The following is a 16,184-nucleotide window of genomic DNA, read 5'->3' on the forward strand; positions in this document are numbered from 1 at the left end:
GAGAGAGAGAAAAAAAAATGCAAGTGGGGGAGGGGCAGAGAGAGAGGGAGACAGAATCCGAGGCAGGCTCCAGGCTCTGAGCTCTCAGCAGAGAGCCCTACCTGGGGCTTGAACCCACAAACCATGAGATCATGACCTGAGCTGAAATCCTAAGCTGAAGTCGGACTTAACGGACTGGGCTACCCAGGAGCCCTTAGAAGGTACATCTTTAAAATGTAAATTTTATGTTTGGAAGTGTATACATTTGCTGGTGATCTCTTTCATTTGGCTAGGTGGTGTCTCAGGTTTTTCTCCACTGCAGTTACTATTTTACCTTTGAAATTAGTGTCTCGGGGAGAAACTTTGCAGCTCCGTAAAACAACAAAAAAAGTCCGTGCCAGTTCTCACACTTTTGCCCGCTATGACTTTTGTCTGCAGGTTTGTGCAGGCTGCCAAAAGGGAGATGTTCTATTTCCATTTATTCACTGGAATTCTGGTCTAAGGATAAACTGTCTCTTCTCCCATTTTACTCATACCCTCCCTTTTCTTAAGTTTCTGAAACGGTGTGTGTTATTACCGAGTGGAAAAATGCCGGACAGTTTAGCATATGTCTGTTTTTGTTTTTGTTTTTCCTAATGATTATGTTTAATGGTTTTAATTGGAGACGTGTAATGCCGGTCTGTGTACTGTGTCGTCCGCATTATCTAACAAAAAATTTTCAACGTCTATTTATCTTTGAGAGAAACAGAGTGAAAGCGGGGGAAGGGCAGAGAGAGAGAGAGAGAGAGAGAGAGAGAGAGAGAGAGAGAGACAGAATCCTAAGCGGGGTCCAGGCTCAGAGCTGTCAGCATAGAGGTCCACGCGGGGCTCGAACCCACGAACCGTGAGATCATGACCTGAGCTGAAGTCCGAGGCTTAACCGACTCAGCCACCCAGGCGCCCCCATTTTTTTTTTTCGAATGTTTTCCTCCGCAGGATCTAAAGCAGCTAGGCGCCCTGTGCTCCCGGCGCTTCCCGCGCTCTCCCGTTCCCGGCATCCTCTGTGCTCCTCCTTCCCCCGGCATTCCCTGCGCTTCCCGCGCTCTCCTGTTCCCGGCATTCCCCGCGCTCCCCGTTCCCGGCGCTCCTCGCGGCCGCCGCCCTCCGCACGGCGAGCCCCGCCCAGGAGGCGACCGTTAGCGCGGCCGGGGCCTGAGCGCCTGGTTCCGCCCACGCGGCCGCGCTATTGGGCCTAGCGCCGTGGCCGCTAGCGCTGCGCTTCGCCGATTGGCAGCCTCCGCAGCCCGCTCGGCGGTCCCCCCAATGCGGGGTGGCCGCGCGCAGGGATTGGCCGCGAGCCGCCAAGGCCCTCCCTCTGCTCGCCCCGCGCGGCAGGCGGGTCCCGCCGACCGGAGAGAGCTTGGGCGGCCTTTCTAGATAGCGGTATCCGTGGCGGTAGCGGCCAGGCCGTGAGGGTCTCCTTGCTTTGGTCGGGCTGCGGGCAGCTCGGGCAGGCCGCGGGTGCTGGAGGTAGGTGCGGGGCGCGAGGGGCGCCCCGCGGGGTCGGGGCGGGCGCTGCGGCCTGCGCGAGGGCGCGCCCTTCCCCTCCCTCCTTCTCGGGCCGAGGGCTAAGGGCCCGGGCAGCGAGGCGAGGCGGGGCGGGGCGGGAGGGCGCGAGGCGGGGCAGCCACGCGGAGTCCCAGCCTTTGTGAAGCATCATGGCCGCGGGCCTCAGAACGCGAGGCGGAGGTCCCGCCGTTGGGGGTGGAGGGGGGGCGGGCCCCGGGCCCCAGGCCCCAGGCCCAGGTGACGCCGACTCCGGTCGCTCTCCCGCGCGGGTAAACAGCCCGAATGAAAAGAGGCCCCTTGCCCTGTGGGCCCGAAGGTGTAGCGTCGCTTTCAGGCGGGAAAGGTATGAACAAGAGTAGTGTTCGCCCAGGACCCTGCCGGGTGTAACAGTTTGGGAAATCTGAAAAGTCGCCCAAGTCTTTTTCTCCACCAAATGCTCATGGATTGAGTGTCACGTAGATGGACGGATTGTGGTTGTGTTGTAACAATGGTCGTGGTAAAAATAAACGGAGCGGGGCAACCTGTTGATAGTGATACCTGTCAAGTATCATTCGATGGACTTGGGTTGCTCATGGTAGGAATTTGATTTGCTATTCTGCATGCTTGCATGTACCTTGTTATCTGATGCACGGCAGTCCAGGCTAGGGCTGGTGACTGTGAGGACAACCACCAGGTGGAGACCCTCTGTTTCCTGGCCGCAGACTGGACTCCCAGTCACGGACGGGGCTTTTGGCAGACTGGCCCAAACCCTGCCGCAGGCTGTCACTCACCAAAGAGTGTGAATGGCCAGTCAGCGGTGCGCCTGTGAGTACAGGATGTGAGGTCTGTTAGAGGATGACAAAAGGAATGGATGAGGTCATACTGCTGCTGGGTTGGGCGGGAGGCTGCAGTGTGAGAGGCTTGACCGAAAGGCAGCAGCCCCAGCATTGTACATCACAGCTGCTGCCTCGATGGCCACCCCAGCAAGTGGACTTCAGTGAAGGGTGTTATCCAAGCCTGTTGGTTTTACCCTATGTGCCAGGGATCCAGGGGAGCCTGCTGCGAGTCTCCTGATGGCTCACAGTCCACTTGGCAAGCAAGGTTTACGTCCATGTGTTCAGTCAGCTGAAGCAGTAGTGGGGCCGATGGCAGGAGTCACTCTTTGAGCCCCTTTACGGCCAGGCACTCTGTAGGGCACTTCCTGGGGATGATTTTATAATCTGACCATGACCTTGGGGGTAGGAAGCCTGAATTTCACTGGTTTGCCTGGTCTTGGTCCCTCATAGTAGTTGCCCTCCCCTTTTTGGTGGTCTCATCCAGGTTCCTGGCTTTAATGCCCTCTTCCTGACATCTCCCATTGCCTTCTCCAGCCCAGGCCTCCCTTCTGAGCTGCTGCCTCTTCCATGTCTCCATGTATTACTTTGATGTCAAGTAGCCACGTCCAAAAACCAAACCCTGATCTTCACCCACCCCACAACATTTCTCATGCTGCCTTCATCTCCTCAATGCATGACAGCTTTGTTCTTGAGTTTAGAGTCACCTGGATTCCTCTCTTAGGCTTCCGTGCAACACTCAGGACCATTTCTTAACACTTCCAGCTTATCATGCTACTCTGAACTGCCTGGTGAGCCTCTTAGTTCTTCTCTTTGCTCTCACCCTTGCTCTTCCCTCTACTCACCCATGGTAGTTTTTCTGGACACAGAATGGTACTTTTAAACTGTAAGATAGTGTAAAACCAAGGAAGTGAGGAGGGGAGCCACCTAGCCTGGGTGGTAAAGCAGCTTCACTACTTTCTAGCTGTGTGACCTTGAGCAAGTTGCTTAACCTTTCTGTCTTTAACCTCTCTCCGTGCTTTGTGAGAATGCCTAACACTCTTAGAACAGGGCCTGGCTGAGGGTTGGCTGCCACTGCTGTCCTTGGATCATGTGACCTCACTGCTTGGACCCTCCTGTCCAGTAGCCCATCTCTCAAGAGATAAGGGCTACAGTTCTTGTCTCACTCCACCCTTCAGCACACTGCTTTTACCTGCACTTCTGCCCCAGGGCCTTTGTTCTTCTCTGTTACCTGGAACATCCCCTCCTCCCACCCACCTAGCTCACTCTCTTCTGCCTACAGATGGACTCTGGCTGTGCAGCCTTCAGTCTGCCCTTTCTGAAACTGCTTCCCCTCCCCCAACTCCTTGCTTTGTTTTCTCTGGAATACTTCTCACCTTTTCTTGGTTGTTTGTCCATCTCTCCTGCTAAAATGTGAGCTCTGTGGGGCAGAGATTTTGTCCATTGTGTCCTTAGCATCTAGAATGGTTACATGTGCCACATGGAAAGCATTCAGCAAACACTTGTTGGATGAGTAGAACAAGCTTACTAGAGGAAAGTAAGGAACTTAACCAAGACAGCTCCATTGTGAGCTCTGAACCTTGAGCTGCTGCCCGCCCCCTCCCCCCCCCCCCCAAGGGCTGGGAAGGCTTTCCTGATCTCCCAGGGAGAAAGAACGGTCTCTTTCTCTACAGCTCTCTGACTCCACCTTCTGTACCTCTTCCAGGGTCATTATCATCTTTGCTTTGTGCTTTGATCCTGGCAGCTGCTTGGCCTTATAACATGGTGGCAGGTGTCCTCGTCCTGTACCACCCATTGTTTTCAACCCCCCTCCCCCCGCCATTTTCAGCCCCGAGAAGCACAGATTGGTTCTTGATCTGTGTTCTGTAGTACTGAACATGCTGACCTGTCTGTCCTTCTCTGAAATGATCTTTGTTGGTTGCCAGGAGACTGGCCTTATTACACTTGGTGCTCCTCCTGCCTGTTTGGTTGTAGCCACCTTAGCATTTACCGCAGGTCTGTGTCTTGTTATCCACATGCTGTATTCCCTTGATCTTTAGCACCTTTAACAGATACACCTTTGGGGGAAGTATCATTAAATTTCCATTGAATTCAGAAATGTAAGGACATCTTAGAATCTAGGAAACAAGAGTGACAGCTCAGTGGTCATGGCCCTTCCAACTGCATCCAGGCGGTGGGGACCTTGTTTCTTGTTCGTGGTAGTACATCCCTTAGAGTAGATGGCCAGTGAATATTGATTGAATGAATTAATTAAATCTAAACAAATCTCTGGTTTTTACGTTGCATCACCTTGAAACTACAACCACCACGCTCTAGTCCTTCACTGTAAACTTCTTAAATGTGTGATGTCTGCTGTCTTCTGTTCTATCTGTGCAGCCAGTCAAGCTGCCCTGGGTGGGCATGGGCATGCATGTGCATATCTGCACCCATATGCATGGCATGTTCATGCGTGTGTGTGTCAGCATGGCGTGGGAGTGTATGTGCATACACATTTGCGTCTGCACGTGCTTCTCCTGCTTTGATGTCTGGCCCTCCCGCGGACCTCTGGGTTTTTGGATTGTCCCTCTGACCTGCCTTTTCATGTCATCCGTTTTGTTGTCCTTTCTCTGAAGGGAAGCTTCCCAGAGTGGCATTCTCAACCCTCTTCTTGGTCTATGTTGCTTCTCTGGGCAGCCTCTCTCCTGTGATTTTGGCAACTACCACCTCGCTGATGTGTTCTGTCTGGCCTTCTGTTTCTGGGCCAGTCACAGTTGCAGAGCTGCCGCCTCAGACCTGTTGGACAGGTCTGCCTGGAGGCTCCGTCCATTCTCCTCTGCAGGCTTCTGCCTGAATACTGGAACACGGGGGACCCTCCAGGGGAGAAGCCTCATTCACCTTCAGTTCCCTCTTGTCTCTGCTCTCCACCTCTGCACGGTCAACAGTGTGGTCAGTTCTGTGTCTTCACTGTTCTTGAGGGCTCCAGCCCTGTCAGCAGAGCCTCTTTCACACCTTTGTCCTCTGGCTTGGAGGACTGCCTTGTATGCCTTGGGCATAGGCACTGGGCCTGGCACAGCAGTCAGTCCCCTTTTTCAAATAGGGACTGAGTTGTGGTGTGTGAATCACTTGACCCTTGGTGGCTCCTTATTGCCCCCAGGATGGAGCCAGGCCCCAGATGGCACCCAGGACTTCCTGTGCCTTGGCTCCAGCTGTCTCCTGAGGCTCCCCCGACCGACCCTGGCCAGGTTCCCTTCCCCACAGCCACCACCCCCTCCTCTACTGGGAACAGAACCATGCCACCTCTGGCGACCTCAGCACGCTGCATCACTGTCCCGGTCCACGTGCCACCTTGTGGGCCCAGGAGAGCCCTGGGGTCCCTGGGTAGCAGAGCGCCTGGCCGTATCTCTGAGGCCCTAGTGCCGCAGAGTTGAGCTGAGGGTCTCGCACTCGCCCTCTGACTGACCCAGCCCTAGCAGGTGAGTGGATCCATGTCGCTCTGATGGCCAGAGGGAGGCCACACACCTTATGTGTATTCTGGAAAGGGCAGCCTTGCACCGCGAGCTTGCTTACCTAATAAACTGAGTTAGGGGAATGCTGCGGTGAAGTTTAGCCTAGTTTTTTAAAATCTTTTTTGAGTGTTAAGATAATACTGTTTTTGTGCTTCTGAAGTAGGAATTACAGTGGACAATTAATATATTTAACTTTGGACTTAAATTATAATTTAGGTTTTGAAGGAAAAGCATAGAGCTAATTTGTTTTGAAGCCTAGAAGGTTCTCTAAGGCAGTAGTATTTTAAGTTCTTTACTACACTGTTAATAGCACTTGGTTCTCAGTGCCAGTGAAGCAGAAGGTTTCTGTCATTTTGTGACGATGTTTTTAAATCTCTTTGCAGGTGGAAGAAGAAAGGTGCCACTTTGGCATGAAGACAGACTCGCTTAGTCGTCAGTCATTTAAGCTGAGTGCATTGTGATTTCCAATAATTGAGGCAGTGGTTCTAAAAGCTGTCTACATTAATGAAAAGAGCAATGTGGCCAGCTTGACTAAGCCGCCAGCGTGTGCAGCGCGGGCAGGACGGTACCCGGGTCTCAACGGACTTGTGCATGTTAGCTGTATAGATTTATGTAAGGTTTTTTAAAACTCTGGTCTTTTAAAATAGTCTTAACCACTTTTACTATGGAGACATATGAGAGTCCCTCTCCTCTCCCGCGTGAGCCCGCAGGAGAAGCAGTGATGGAGAACCGAGCTTGCCCCCTCCAAGCGCTGCCCCGTGAACAGTCTCCACCACCTCCCCTGCAAACGTCCAGTGATGCAGAGGTAATGGACGTTGGCTCTGGTGGTGATGGACAGGCCGAATCCCCTGCTGAGGACCCGCTCAACTTCTACGGAGCTTCTCTTCTCTCCAAAGGATCCTACTCTAAGGCCCGCCTCCTCATAGACCCGAACTGTAGTGGCCACAGCCCGCGCACCGCCCGGCACGCACCTGCGGTCCGGAAGTTCTCCCCTGACCTTAAGTTGCTTAAGGATGTAAAGATTAGCGTGAGCTTTACCGAGAGCTGCAGGAGTAAGGACAGGAAGGTGCTGTACACAGGAGTGGAGCGCGACGCTCGCGCAGATTGCGGTCTGGCCCTTAGCCCTGTCAGTGGAGACGTGCATGCTTGTCCTTTTGGCGGGAGTGTTGGGAACGGGGTAGGCGTAGGGGGTGAGAGTGCTGATAAGAAGGATGAGGAGAATGAGCTGGATCAGGAAAAGAGAGTGGAGTACGCAGTGCTCGATGAGTTAGAAGATTTTACTGACAATTTGGAGCTAGATGAAGAAGGAGCAGGCGGGTTCACGGCTAAAGCAATCGTGCAGAGAGACAGAGTGGATGAAGAGGCCTTGAACTTCTCCTATGAGGTATGTCGGCGACCCCTCCTTTGGAGCACTCTTAGCAAAACCCAAAGAGAGGTGTTGGGAACTGCAGCATCTTTTGAAAGCTGATGTTGCAGAGAAAAAAACAAAAACAAAAACCCGTATGAGGTGGAATGACGTTAATGTGGAAAAGAAAAAGCCGTAAGAAGTCCAGGTTTTTAAGTTTTCCAAAGGTTTGGCTGAGCAGTCGACCTTGTACTCTATGCAACCTGAGTTGGAAGGTGCTGCTGAGAAGCACTTCCTGGTGGGATGTGTACCTGTATTAAGCATCAAGCATGTTGGTTGCAGTTGTCAGTTTCATCCTGTTTGTTTTTCAGATGATCACGCAACATAAAGGCATACCGAGGCCCCACTTGAGAGTGCCTCATTTCTGTGTCTGTTCTCACTAATGCTGTTAAATTTGCCTACGGTACAGGAACGCGGGCTCCGGGGGCCATGGTGTCTGAACAGCATGTTTTGCAGGATGATTTTGACAACGATGTCGATGCTCTGCTGGAAGAGGGCCTTTGTGCTCCCAAAAAGAGGCGAATGGAAGAGAAATATGGAGGAGACAGTGACCATCCGTCTGATGGAGAGACAAGTGTGCAGCCAATGATGACCAAGATTAAAACAGTGCTAAAAAGTAAGTCAGCCGGTTAGAAAGTAGTGTGTTTGCGGGACAGCAGAAGTGTAGGTTTGAGAGCCCTCGGGTGCCAGGTGGTGGTCTGGGCAGTGGGCACTTATTTGATGGAGGACGGCCATGTCTGATGAAGGGGAAACAGATAAGACACAAGGATGTAACAGATGCATGACAACCCAGGGGCAGGTTGGGGTGTCTGCTGTGGATACACACCACAGAGCGGCTGGTGTTGTGGAGAGGAATGGGGAGGGCACTTCTGATGGGGTGAGGAGGAGGGAATGTCGTATGCTGGGAGATGACAAGATAGGCAACTAGAGGGTGTGGAGGCCGAGGCCAGAGGCAGGTACAGCACCACGGCAGGGGATGGTTGCATTCTGGGTTCTGGATTCAGTAGAGGCAAAGGTATTCCGAAGCCACACTTGGTTTTTGGGGGTGGTGGAGGGAGTTGGGAGGCACCCAGTGACATGCTTGTGCTGCTGCTTTGCCAGTGTGGTATAGGTATAAGAGAAGTTGGTGTCAGTTTCTAGCTTTCCTGGCCTGGAGGTACCTGTGAGTGTCCAGGTGGAGATTAGGCAGTGGAAAGGGGCTGAACAGATGCGTGGGGACTTGGGCACACAGTTGAGACCTTAGGCTGGGGGCCGGGTTGCAGAAAGTGGCCTGGTGTGATGGGAGGAAATTGAGGGGTTGGTGGTGTCCTGTCTCTGACTACAGAGTGGACGTGTCAGCAGTGCTGGCTGCTGGCACGTGTCTGCCTGGGTTAGCTAGTGGTTGGAACAGGATGGGTGTTGGGTTTATCAGCTGTAGATGGGGATAAGCCTACGGCCTCAGCTTCTGGGAAGAAGGGGTGTGGGGGCAGTCTTTACTTCAGTGCCTCCGGAGATTTGCTTTGTACTCTTTCTGTGGTTTCAGCAATCTGAGCAGACAAAGTCCTGTTCATCCTGAGTGGCCCACAGGTTCACAATATGCCTGTGACTGCAGGCATGCCACTTGGCCTGCCTGCACTGGGCAGTCCTGTACCTTTCTCTCTGCAGCCTTCTCCACCTCACCCACCTGGCAGCCTGCCCCATAGTGCAGCCTCCCAGGAGCTGCAGCATGGGCCTCATGCTGACAGGCGGCGTGTGAGCTGCATGTGAGCTCTTCAGATGGCTGGGCCAACTTTATGACTGCTGGTTGTCACAGATGAGTGATCCAGGTGCACCTGCCAGTAGTGCCATGTATTGCCATGTTCTGGTATCAGGTCAGGGGTTAGCACTGCCGGGTGGGGACCTGGCACTGGGATACCACTCCCTTTACCATGAGAGTCCCTGGTGCCATTTTATTGTATGTATATTTTTTAGATTTCATTTGCTTTTTTCCTTTTGTTTCTAAATTTCTTACTTGCACCCAGTACCTGTAAGATAATTAAGTTTCCGTTGAATCTTTGTGCTTTTCCCAGTAACCAGGCCTGTCAGTGGCAGATGTCAAGTGGGTAACAAGTCTTGAGTCTTTTTCTGTGACTGCATGTTTACATGCTTTAGCAAGAACTGATTTAGAAATTTATGAATTGTGTTTCACATGCTAGTGAGAGCATGCAGCTTAGGTACAATGAAGGCATGTTATCCAGTCACAGGGAGCAGTGGTCGACAGACATGTAATTTATTAGCAAAGCTAACCCAGTCCCTGGGGTGCCTCTGGCCACAGCCAAGGCAGGCAGTGAGGAATTAATGCCCTTGATGCCCACAGCTGTGCAGGCAGCAGCTGAGGCTATGACTTGTGTCTTATAGAATCTCATCCCAGGCTCCTTCATGCACCACATGCTGTTCTAGGTCTAAGAGTACAGCAGTGAACAAGGTGGACAGCTTCCTGTGTTGAGGAGGAACTTAGGTTCTATGGGTTAGAGCTATGTAAACACAACAATTGACAGCAGAGTTTCATGCATAGGAGGTGCTGAGCAGCAGATGGGGCTGGGACAGGCTCTGAGGAGGGCAGGGTACTCCCCTACTCTCCTAGTTCTTAGAGGTTTTTTTCAATACTTGGTTGGCTTTACTGTTCTCATCTGCTTGTAATTTTGAAGACTTCCATAACTCGGAGAGTTTTTGAAGTGATTGTGGAATGTTCTTGTCTTTATGTAGGTCGTGGCCGTCCTCCTACGGAACCGTTGCCTGATGGATGGATCATGACATTCCATAACTCTGGAGTCCCCGTGTACCTACACAGAGAGTCTCGGGTGGTCACCTGGTCCAGGCCGTACTTCCTGGGAACGGGAAGCATACGGGTAGGGGATGCATCAGTCATGAATTTAGTCTTGTAAGTTTGCAGACTGAACACACACACGTTGCACTTGCATCGTAGCCAAGCAGAGGCAGGTGGAAGGCATCGGATGTTCAGACCTTTGGGGTCATCCTTGTAATCTGTGTTGCAATTTCACTATCCGCAGAAACATGATCCTCCTCTGAGTAGCATTCCCTGTCTGCATTATAAGAAAATGAAGGATAATGAGGAAAGAGAGCAAAGCAGTGAGCTTGCCCCCAGTGGGGAAGTGTCCCCTGTCAAGCCACTGAGCCGATCTGCGGAGCTGGAGTTCCCCCTGGAAGAGCCTGACTCCATGGGAGCTGACTCAGGGCCCCCTGATGAGAAGGACCCGCTGGGGGCTGAGGCTGCCCCTGGGGCCCTGGGGCAGGTGAAGGCAAAGGTCGAGGTGTGCAAGGATGAATCAGTTGGTAAGTTTCCTTCCTTCCTTGTTGGTTGGGACCCATCTGCAGGGATGTGGCTGTATTCCATGCCTTCCCTTCAATTACATTCCTACTGCTGAAGGCCACTTGTTCCTAGTTATGTTTGTGAGAAAGGGGCTTCTGGGGACCTGTGTCCACTCTTATGTGGCTAGAAAGGTGCGTCTCCCTGATCTTAGAACCCACCTGGTCTGCAGGCCCCACATGGCCAGTGCTGCCACAGAGGTGGCTACAGTCAGTGCAGATCGGCCTTTTTCTCCAGTCACTTTTGTGACCTTTCCTGAAATTCTGGTTTTTCAGCAGGATGTGCTCTCCTGGCATTGTTTTGATTTACCTTGATGGGCTCAGAGTGAGCTTCATCAATCCATGGACTCAGCACTGGGGGATGACCACTATTCTGTGGACATTTCCTGCTTCAGTCCCACTATTGTTTTTGGCTGTGTTGGTGTTTCTCTTCATTTTTTGTGTGTTTTTTAGCCTAGGCCTCCCCATTCAGTTTCTTTTTTTTTTTTAATGTTTATTTTTGAGAGAGAGAGACAAAGTGAGAATGGGGAAGAGGGAGAGAGAGAAGGAGACATAGAATCCGAAGGAGGCTCCAGGCCCTGAGCTGTCAGCGTAGAGCCTGACGCGGGGCTCGAACTCATGAACTGAGAGATCATGACCTGAGCCAAAGTTGGCCGTTCAACCGACTGAGCCACTTAGGCGCCCCTAGGCTTCCTCATTCAACTCTTAGTTTGTCTCTATAGTGGTGGCAGATCTGTTTCAGCCCACCTGCTGAATCTCATTTCAAGGAGGACTTTGTGTTTTTGAGGATTTTTGGTAATTACTGTTTGGATATTGTCAGTATTGCTGCCCAGCCTGTCTTGTAACTCTTATGAATGAGGAGCCTAGAAGAGCTGGGGTCAGGGGAGCACCACTGCTGAAGAAGGGGAGGGTGTCTCAGAGAGGGGTGGCCTCTGTGGAGAGAGGTGTCTGGGGAAAGGCAGGGTGTGTCACTAGCCCCCAGCTTCCCCAGTGGACAGACTGCGTTCTCCCCACACCTGCCTGCCTGCTGTCTCCCTCCTTATCCACGTCAGCCTCCCCTGTCTTCTTTCCGGGTGCTGGAGCTTTTCTCAGGACCTGGCTGAAGGGAGCTTTTGCTTTCAGCCTTTATCATAGAGGTTTTTTTCTTCATACTATCTTTTAGGCACACATAACACCTGAATGTGTTCCTGTTTTTTTGAAAACACTTGCCTTTCATTTCTAATTTCATTCCCATGGGAGAGGTTGACCACTTGTACTTGTTGGCAGACTCACTTCCCTGCATTCACATGTAAAGAAATATGTGGTTTTGGTGCATAATTAAGTAGGTGCAGGTACATTGTTTCACAGCTTTGTGTTTTAACCGTATATTCCTCAGTCTTCACACATGGAACTCCTCCCTCCACTTCCACCAGCACTGCTCTTTGGGCTGGCCATGAGCCATGACAGTCCCTGCCTCAGGGCTTACACTTGAGTAAGAAACCAGTTAGGCTGACATGATTCTCTAGGATGTCCTGGGAGGGAGAGGGGTAGTGGGTGCAACAGTAAAAGCAGGAGGCCCCTGGGAACTTCACTGAGTGGGGTGGGTGGTGAACAGTGGGGATGGGCCAGGGACTGTGTGGGGCGAGGCATGACCAGTGCCAAGGCCCAAGCCACCTGCTTGTGTTGCTGAGTGTGCTTGGGGCCAGGGTGCCGGAGGGGAGAGTGCAAGGTGTGCACTGGGTGCATAGCGCTTTGGCTGCTGTGGTACCTGTTTTGATACAGGGAAAAAGGCTTGAAGGCCATCTGATTTTTTGTTTGTTTTTAAAACTTTTTCTTTTTCTCCTTTTTTCTTATTGTTCTTGTTCCAAATAAACTAAAAGAGCATTCTAGAGGTTTGTAACTTGAGTAATTTGAGGAGCTGCCAGAGTGAAGGGACCTGATCCTTTGCTTTCTTTGCTCTTTGAAAGGAAAAGTGAAAGAATGGGGATGGTGTGGTGGGACCTGTTTGATGGGCAGCCCGTTGCTGCCCTACTCAGTGGGCAGAGAAAACATGACTCTTATGTTGGAAATTAGCAATTTTGTTCTCTGGTAAATCCGCACAGATCTTGAGGAATTTCGGAGCTACTTGGAAAAGCGTTTTGACTTTGAGCAAGTCACTGTGAAGAAATTCAGGACTTGGGCTGAGCGGCGGCAGTTTAACCGAGAAATGAAACGGAAACAGGCAGAGTCTGAGAGGCCCATCTTGCCAGCCAATCAAAAACTCATCACTCTGTCTGTGCAGGATGCACCCACAAAGAAAGGTGAGTTGGGGCTTGTAAATTTTATCATTGGCAGATTGATTATACTGTTGTTTTTCACTTGATGGTCTTAGAACATATGCTTTGTGTGTGAATTGCGTTTACTTCAAAGCTTGTGTTTACCCTATGAATGCAGAGGTGCACTGTGTTCATGGTGGTGAGCCCCTAATTGTGAGTGAGTCGCTAACTTGGTGGTGCCAGGTCCCAAGTGCTAGCTTGCGGCAGGTCCTCATGCTGTTGCTGAGATAGGCCTTCTTGTTACAGAGTTTGTCATTAACCCCAACGGGAAGTCCGAGGTCTGCATCCTGCACGAGTACATGCAGCGAGTTCTCAAGGTCCGCCCTGTTTATAATTTCTTTGAATGTGGTAAGTTTGACCTCCCCCATCTCAGCCCCGAAGAATCCTACACCTTGCTGGGGTCATGGCTGGGAGGCGGGAACTGACCATTAGCCCCACTCTTTGGGATAGGAGTGTAAAGGCAGGGCAGGGAGAAGGGCACTGCAGGTGGGCAGGTCATTTTCACAGTAGTGTGCCCCTTCTGAGGGCCAGTGCTTCTGCTTCCCCTTCCGTTATCCATGCTCCCTCCACCCCCACCTTCCGTTCATTCCTTGCTCCAAGGAAGGCCTCCCTTGCTGTGTTTCCACCTGCCCCCAGGTGGATGGAGTGGCCTTAGGCCTGCACTTCCCACCAGCTGTCTCCTGTGGCCATCCTCATCATACCTTTGTGAAAACCAGTTTGTCCTTTTTTTGGAAGTCTGAACCCAGGAGTCACACATTATTTTTCATGTTGTTTCTTTGACTTAACTGCATCTGTGTGTCTCCGCTGCTCACAGCCCTCTGTCCATCTTTCATAGACATTGATCCCTATCCCGGCTTGGCCTCTGGCCTCCTGTTACCCCTCCAGCTTATGAACCCGTAGTCTCCCATTTCCCAAAATTTTCCTGGCATGCTCTTTGCCTGCTGACCAACCCTTGGCCCTGTCTCCATGCCTCGGGAGCCCCTGTCTCTGCCCTCCAGCAGCATCCCTGACCCTGCCTTGTCTTTTGGTGCCAGCAGATTGTATGTATACGTGCGTGCATGCTTTTAATGTCTTGGCAAGTGTTTCTAAAGCAATAATTTTAATTTTAAGAGAACCCAAGTGAGCCTTTTGGTGCCTCGGTGACCATTGATGGTGTGACCTATGGATCCGGAACTGCAAGCAGCAAAAAACTTGCGAAGAATAAAGCTGGTAATGTGCCTATTTGGGTATCAGAGACCCATGCTACCTACTGTGTCTGCCTCTCCCCTTAGCTGGGGAGGGCTGGGGGTAGAGCAAATCCATTTTATTTATGTAATCATCTACCTTGGTTTTTTAAAAGTATGTGCTCTTTGGAAAAGACTCAAGTAGAGGAAGTAAAGTGTGAGAAATAAAAGTAGAAAATGCAAACCTCTGCTCGGTGGAGGCTGGGCCAGAATCTTCCAACCTTGTCTCCACCACTCACAGAGCTGACTAGGCTGTGCCTAGCACGCATACTAGAGCGGGTTTGTATTTAAACTGAGCAAAACGTGGGCATCTTAGGAGATGACAAACAGGTGGAAACATATGCAGTCAGCATTCTCCTTGAGTGGTTTTGACATGTGCGAGGACGATTTCCTGAGTCCTTCAAACCGCCATTCATTGAACATAGCCTGTCAGATCCCTGGGAAGGCCTATGTTTCTGGTTAAAATGGAAACCATTCTGCCTCACCATTAGGATTACTTGACCTCTTCTTGGGAGTAGAGCACATTGCATGGTACATGTTGGGTGTACCCAGACACTGGCGCCCACAATTCCATTCTTGAGGTTTCTCTGTTGTGTCTTCCAAAGCATGAAGCATGTTGGTTTATCACATTCTCACCAGGTCTCGAGGGTGGTGAAAGTGCTTTTGCTCACGTGACTCAGAATTTCCTTTGGAGTTGCTTTCTTTGGTGATGTATGCTGAGGATGATTGGGAGAATACGTTACTTTCTATCCTTTCGTCACGGGTTCTCCCTCAAGGCCTGCTGTCCATTTTAGGCAGAAAACTGACAAAAGCCTTTTTCAGCTCAACAAACTGGTGCTGCTAAGGTCATGGGGCACATAACCAGCAGAGTGGGGCTCATTGTGGGAGTGGAAACGTCCTGGCAGTGGGGCTCTGCTCTCCCCATGTGCAAGGATCCACTTCTCTGCCCAGACCCCAGCTGCTCTCTTGATGCCTCACTCGGATGTCTTGCCAGCACCTACAACTCTACAGGGTCAGACTTTTGCCCCTCCCCTGTTCTGCAGCACCCCCCACTTCCCCACCCCAGTGGTGAGTGGCAGCCCTGCTCACGCAGAAACCTGTGCTCAGCATTGAGTCATCCCTCTGCTCCATCCTGCAGATGCTTTCTCCAAAGTATCTGTCCAATCGCTCTGCTTTTCCCTGCCACACTCAGCAGCCTGCTCACTCCTCAGGCCTCGCTGCCTGGCCTGCTACAAGTACCTCAGGGCAAGAGTACACACAGCTTGGTGTGGCTTACAAGGCTGCCCACAGTCTTAACGCTTGTCCCACGGCCTCCTTTGCTTAGGATGTGCACCTCCCGTCCTCTGCTCTCCCTGCCTGTGAAGTGCTGCTTGCTGTTCCCCAGGGCCCTTGCTTTCCTCTGAGCCGTGGGTACTCTGGCCCTACACAGGAGTCAGCATGTAGCTTGCTCTGGAGTTAGGAAGCAAGCTGGGCCTGAGCCCTCACCCTTGGGGTTTTTCTTTTCATAGCCCGAGCTACGCTGGAGATCCTTATCCCTGACTTTGTCAAACAGACCTCTGAGGAAAAGCCCAAAGACAGTGAAGAGCTTGAGGTGAGTGTTGTGATCCTGCCCTGTTTGGAGCTGTGGTCCCAGTGCAGTGTCCACACCCCACCCTCCTCACTAGTGCAGGTTATGCTTACAGATTTAGTCACCCAAGCTCTAGGTGATTTTGTTTTGTTCATATTTTATAAAAGGGGAAACTAGCTTGTCTTTGTGCAAACAGGGGGAAAGGTGTTATTTTTGTCAGAGATTTTTGTCCCGTGTCTTGCAGTGAGTGGTAAAGAATGTGCATAATAAGTGTATACGGGAGTTCGTCAGCTCTACCCTGACTGGAGATCCATGGTGAGAATGAAACTTTGAGACTGTCTGTAAAAGTTATGTCGTTCTTTGTATTAAGAACTACTTAAAACTACTTGTGAACTTTCTTGGGTAAATATGATAAAATGGATATTTGTAGTAAGGGCTTCTCAAATTCTGAGGAAGGTGTTCTTTTTTATAAGTTCATTAAAAATATTTTTTTTAAGTTTATTTTAGAGAGAGAGGGCATGAGTGA

At 51.2% G+C, this 16,184-nt stretch overlaps 1 protein-coding gene across 2 annotated transcripts in view; it reads left to right on the top strand.

The window, feature by feature from the left end:
• Positions 1-1,333: 1,333 nt before the first annotated feature.
• DGCR8 (DGCR8 microprocessor complex subunit) overlaps positions 1,334-16,184 on the top strand; it is a 37,118-nt gene continuing 22,267 nt past the window's right edge. Inside the window, exons 1-10 of one of the 2 annotated variants that reach the window (XM_032595310.1) lie at positions 1,371-1,488; positions 6,208-6,436; positions 6,535-7,208; positions 7,686-7,845; positions 9,954-10,096; positions 10,259-10,541; positions 12,656-12,853; positions 13,115-13,216; positions 13,979-14,077; positions 15,600-15,682. In XM_032595310.1, coding sequence (XP_032451201.1) covers positions 6,546-7,208; positions 7,686-7,845; positions 9,954-10,096; positions 10,259-10,541; positions 12,656-12,853; positions 13,115-13,216; positions 13,979-14,077; positions 15,600-15,682 — 1,731 coding nt within the window. In that variant the 5' untranslated portion in view covers positions 1,371-1,488; positions 6,208-6,436; positions 6,535-6,545. Of the gene's footprint in view, positions 1,489-6,207; positions 7,209-7,685; positions 7,846-9,953; positions 10,097-10,258; positions 10,542-12,655; positions 12,854-13,114; positions 13,217-13,978; positions 14,078-15,599; positions 15,683-16,184 lie in introns of both variants that reach the window. The other variant, XM_030335870.2, reaches the window with a different exon arrangement.

This window comes from Lynx canadensis, chromosome D3, assembly GCF_007474595.2.
Source record: "Lynx canadensis isolate LIC74 chromosome D3, mLynCan4.pri.v2, whole genome shotgun sequence".
NCBI classification, from domain to species: domain Eukaryota; kingdom Metazoa; phylum Chordata; class Mammalia; order Carnivora; family Felidae; genus Lynx; species Lynx canadensis.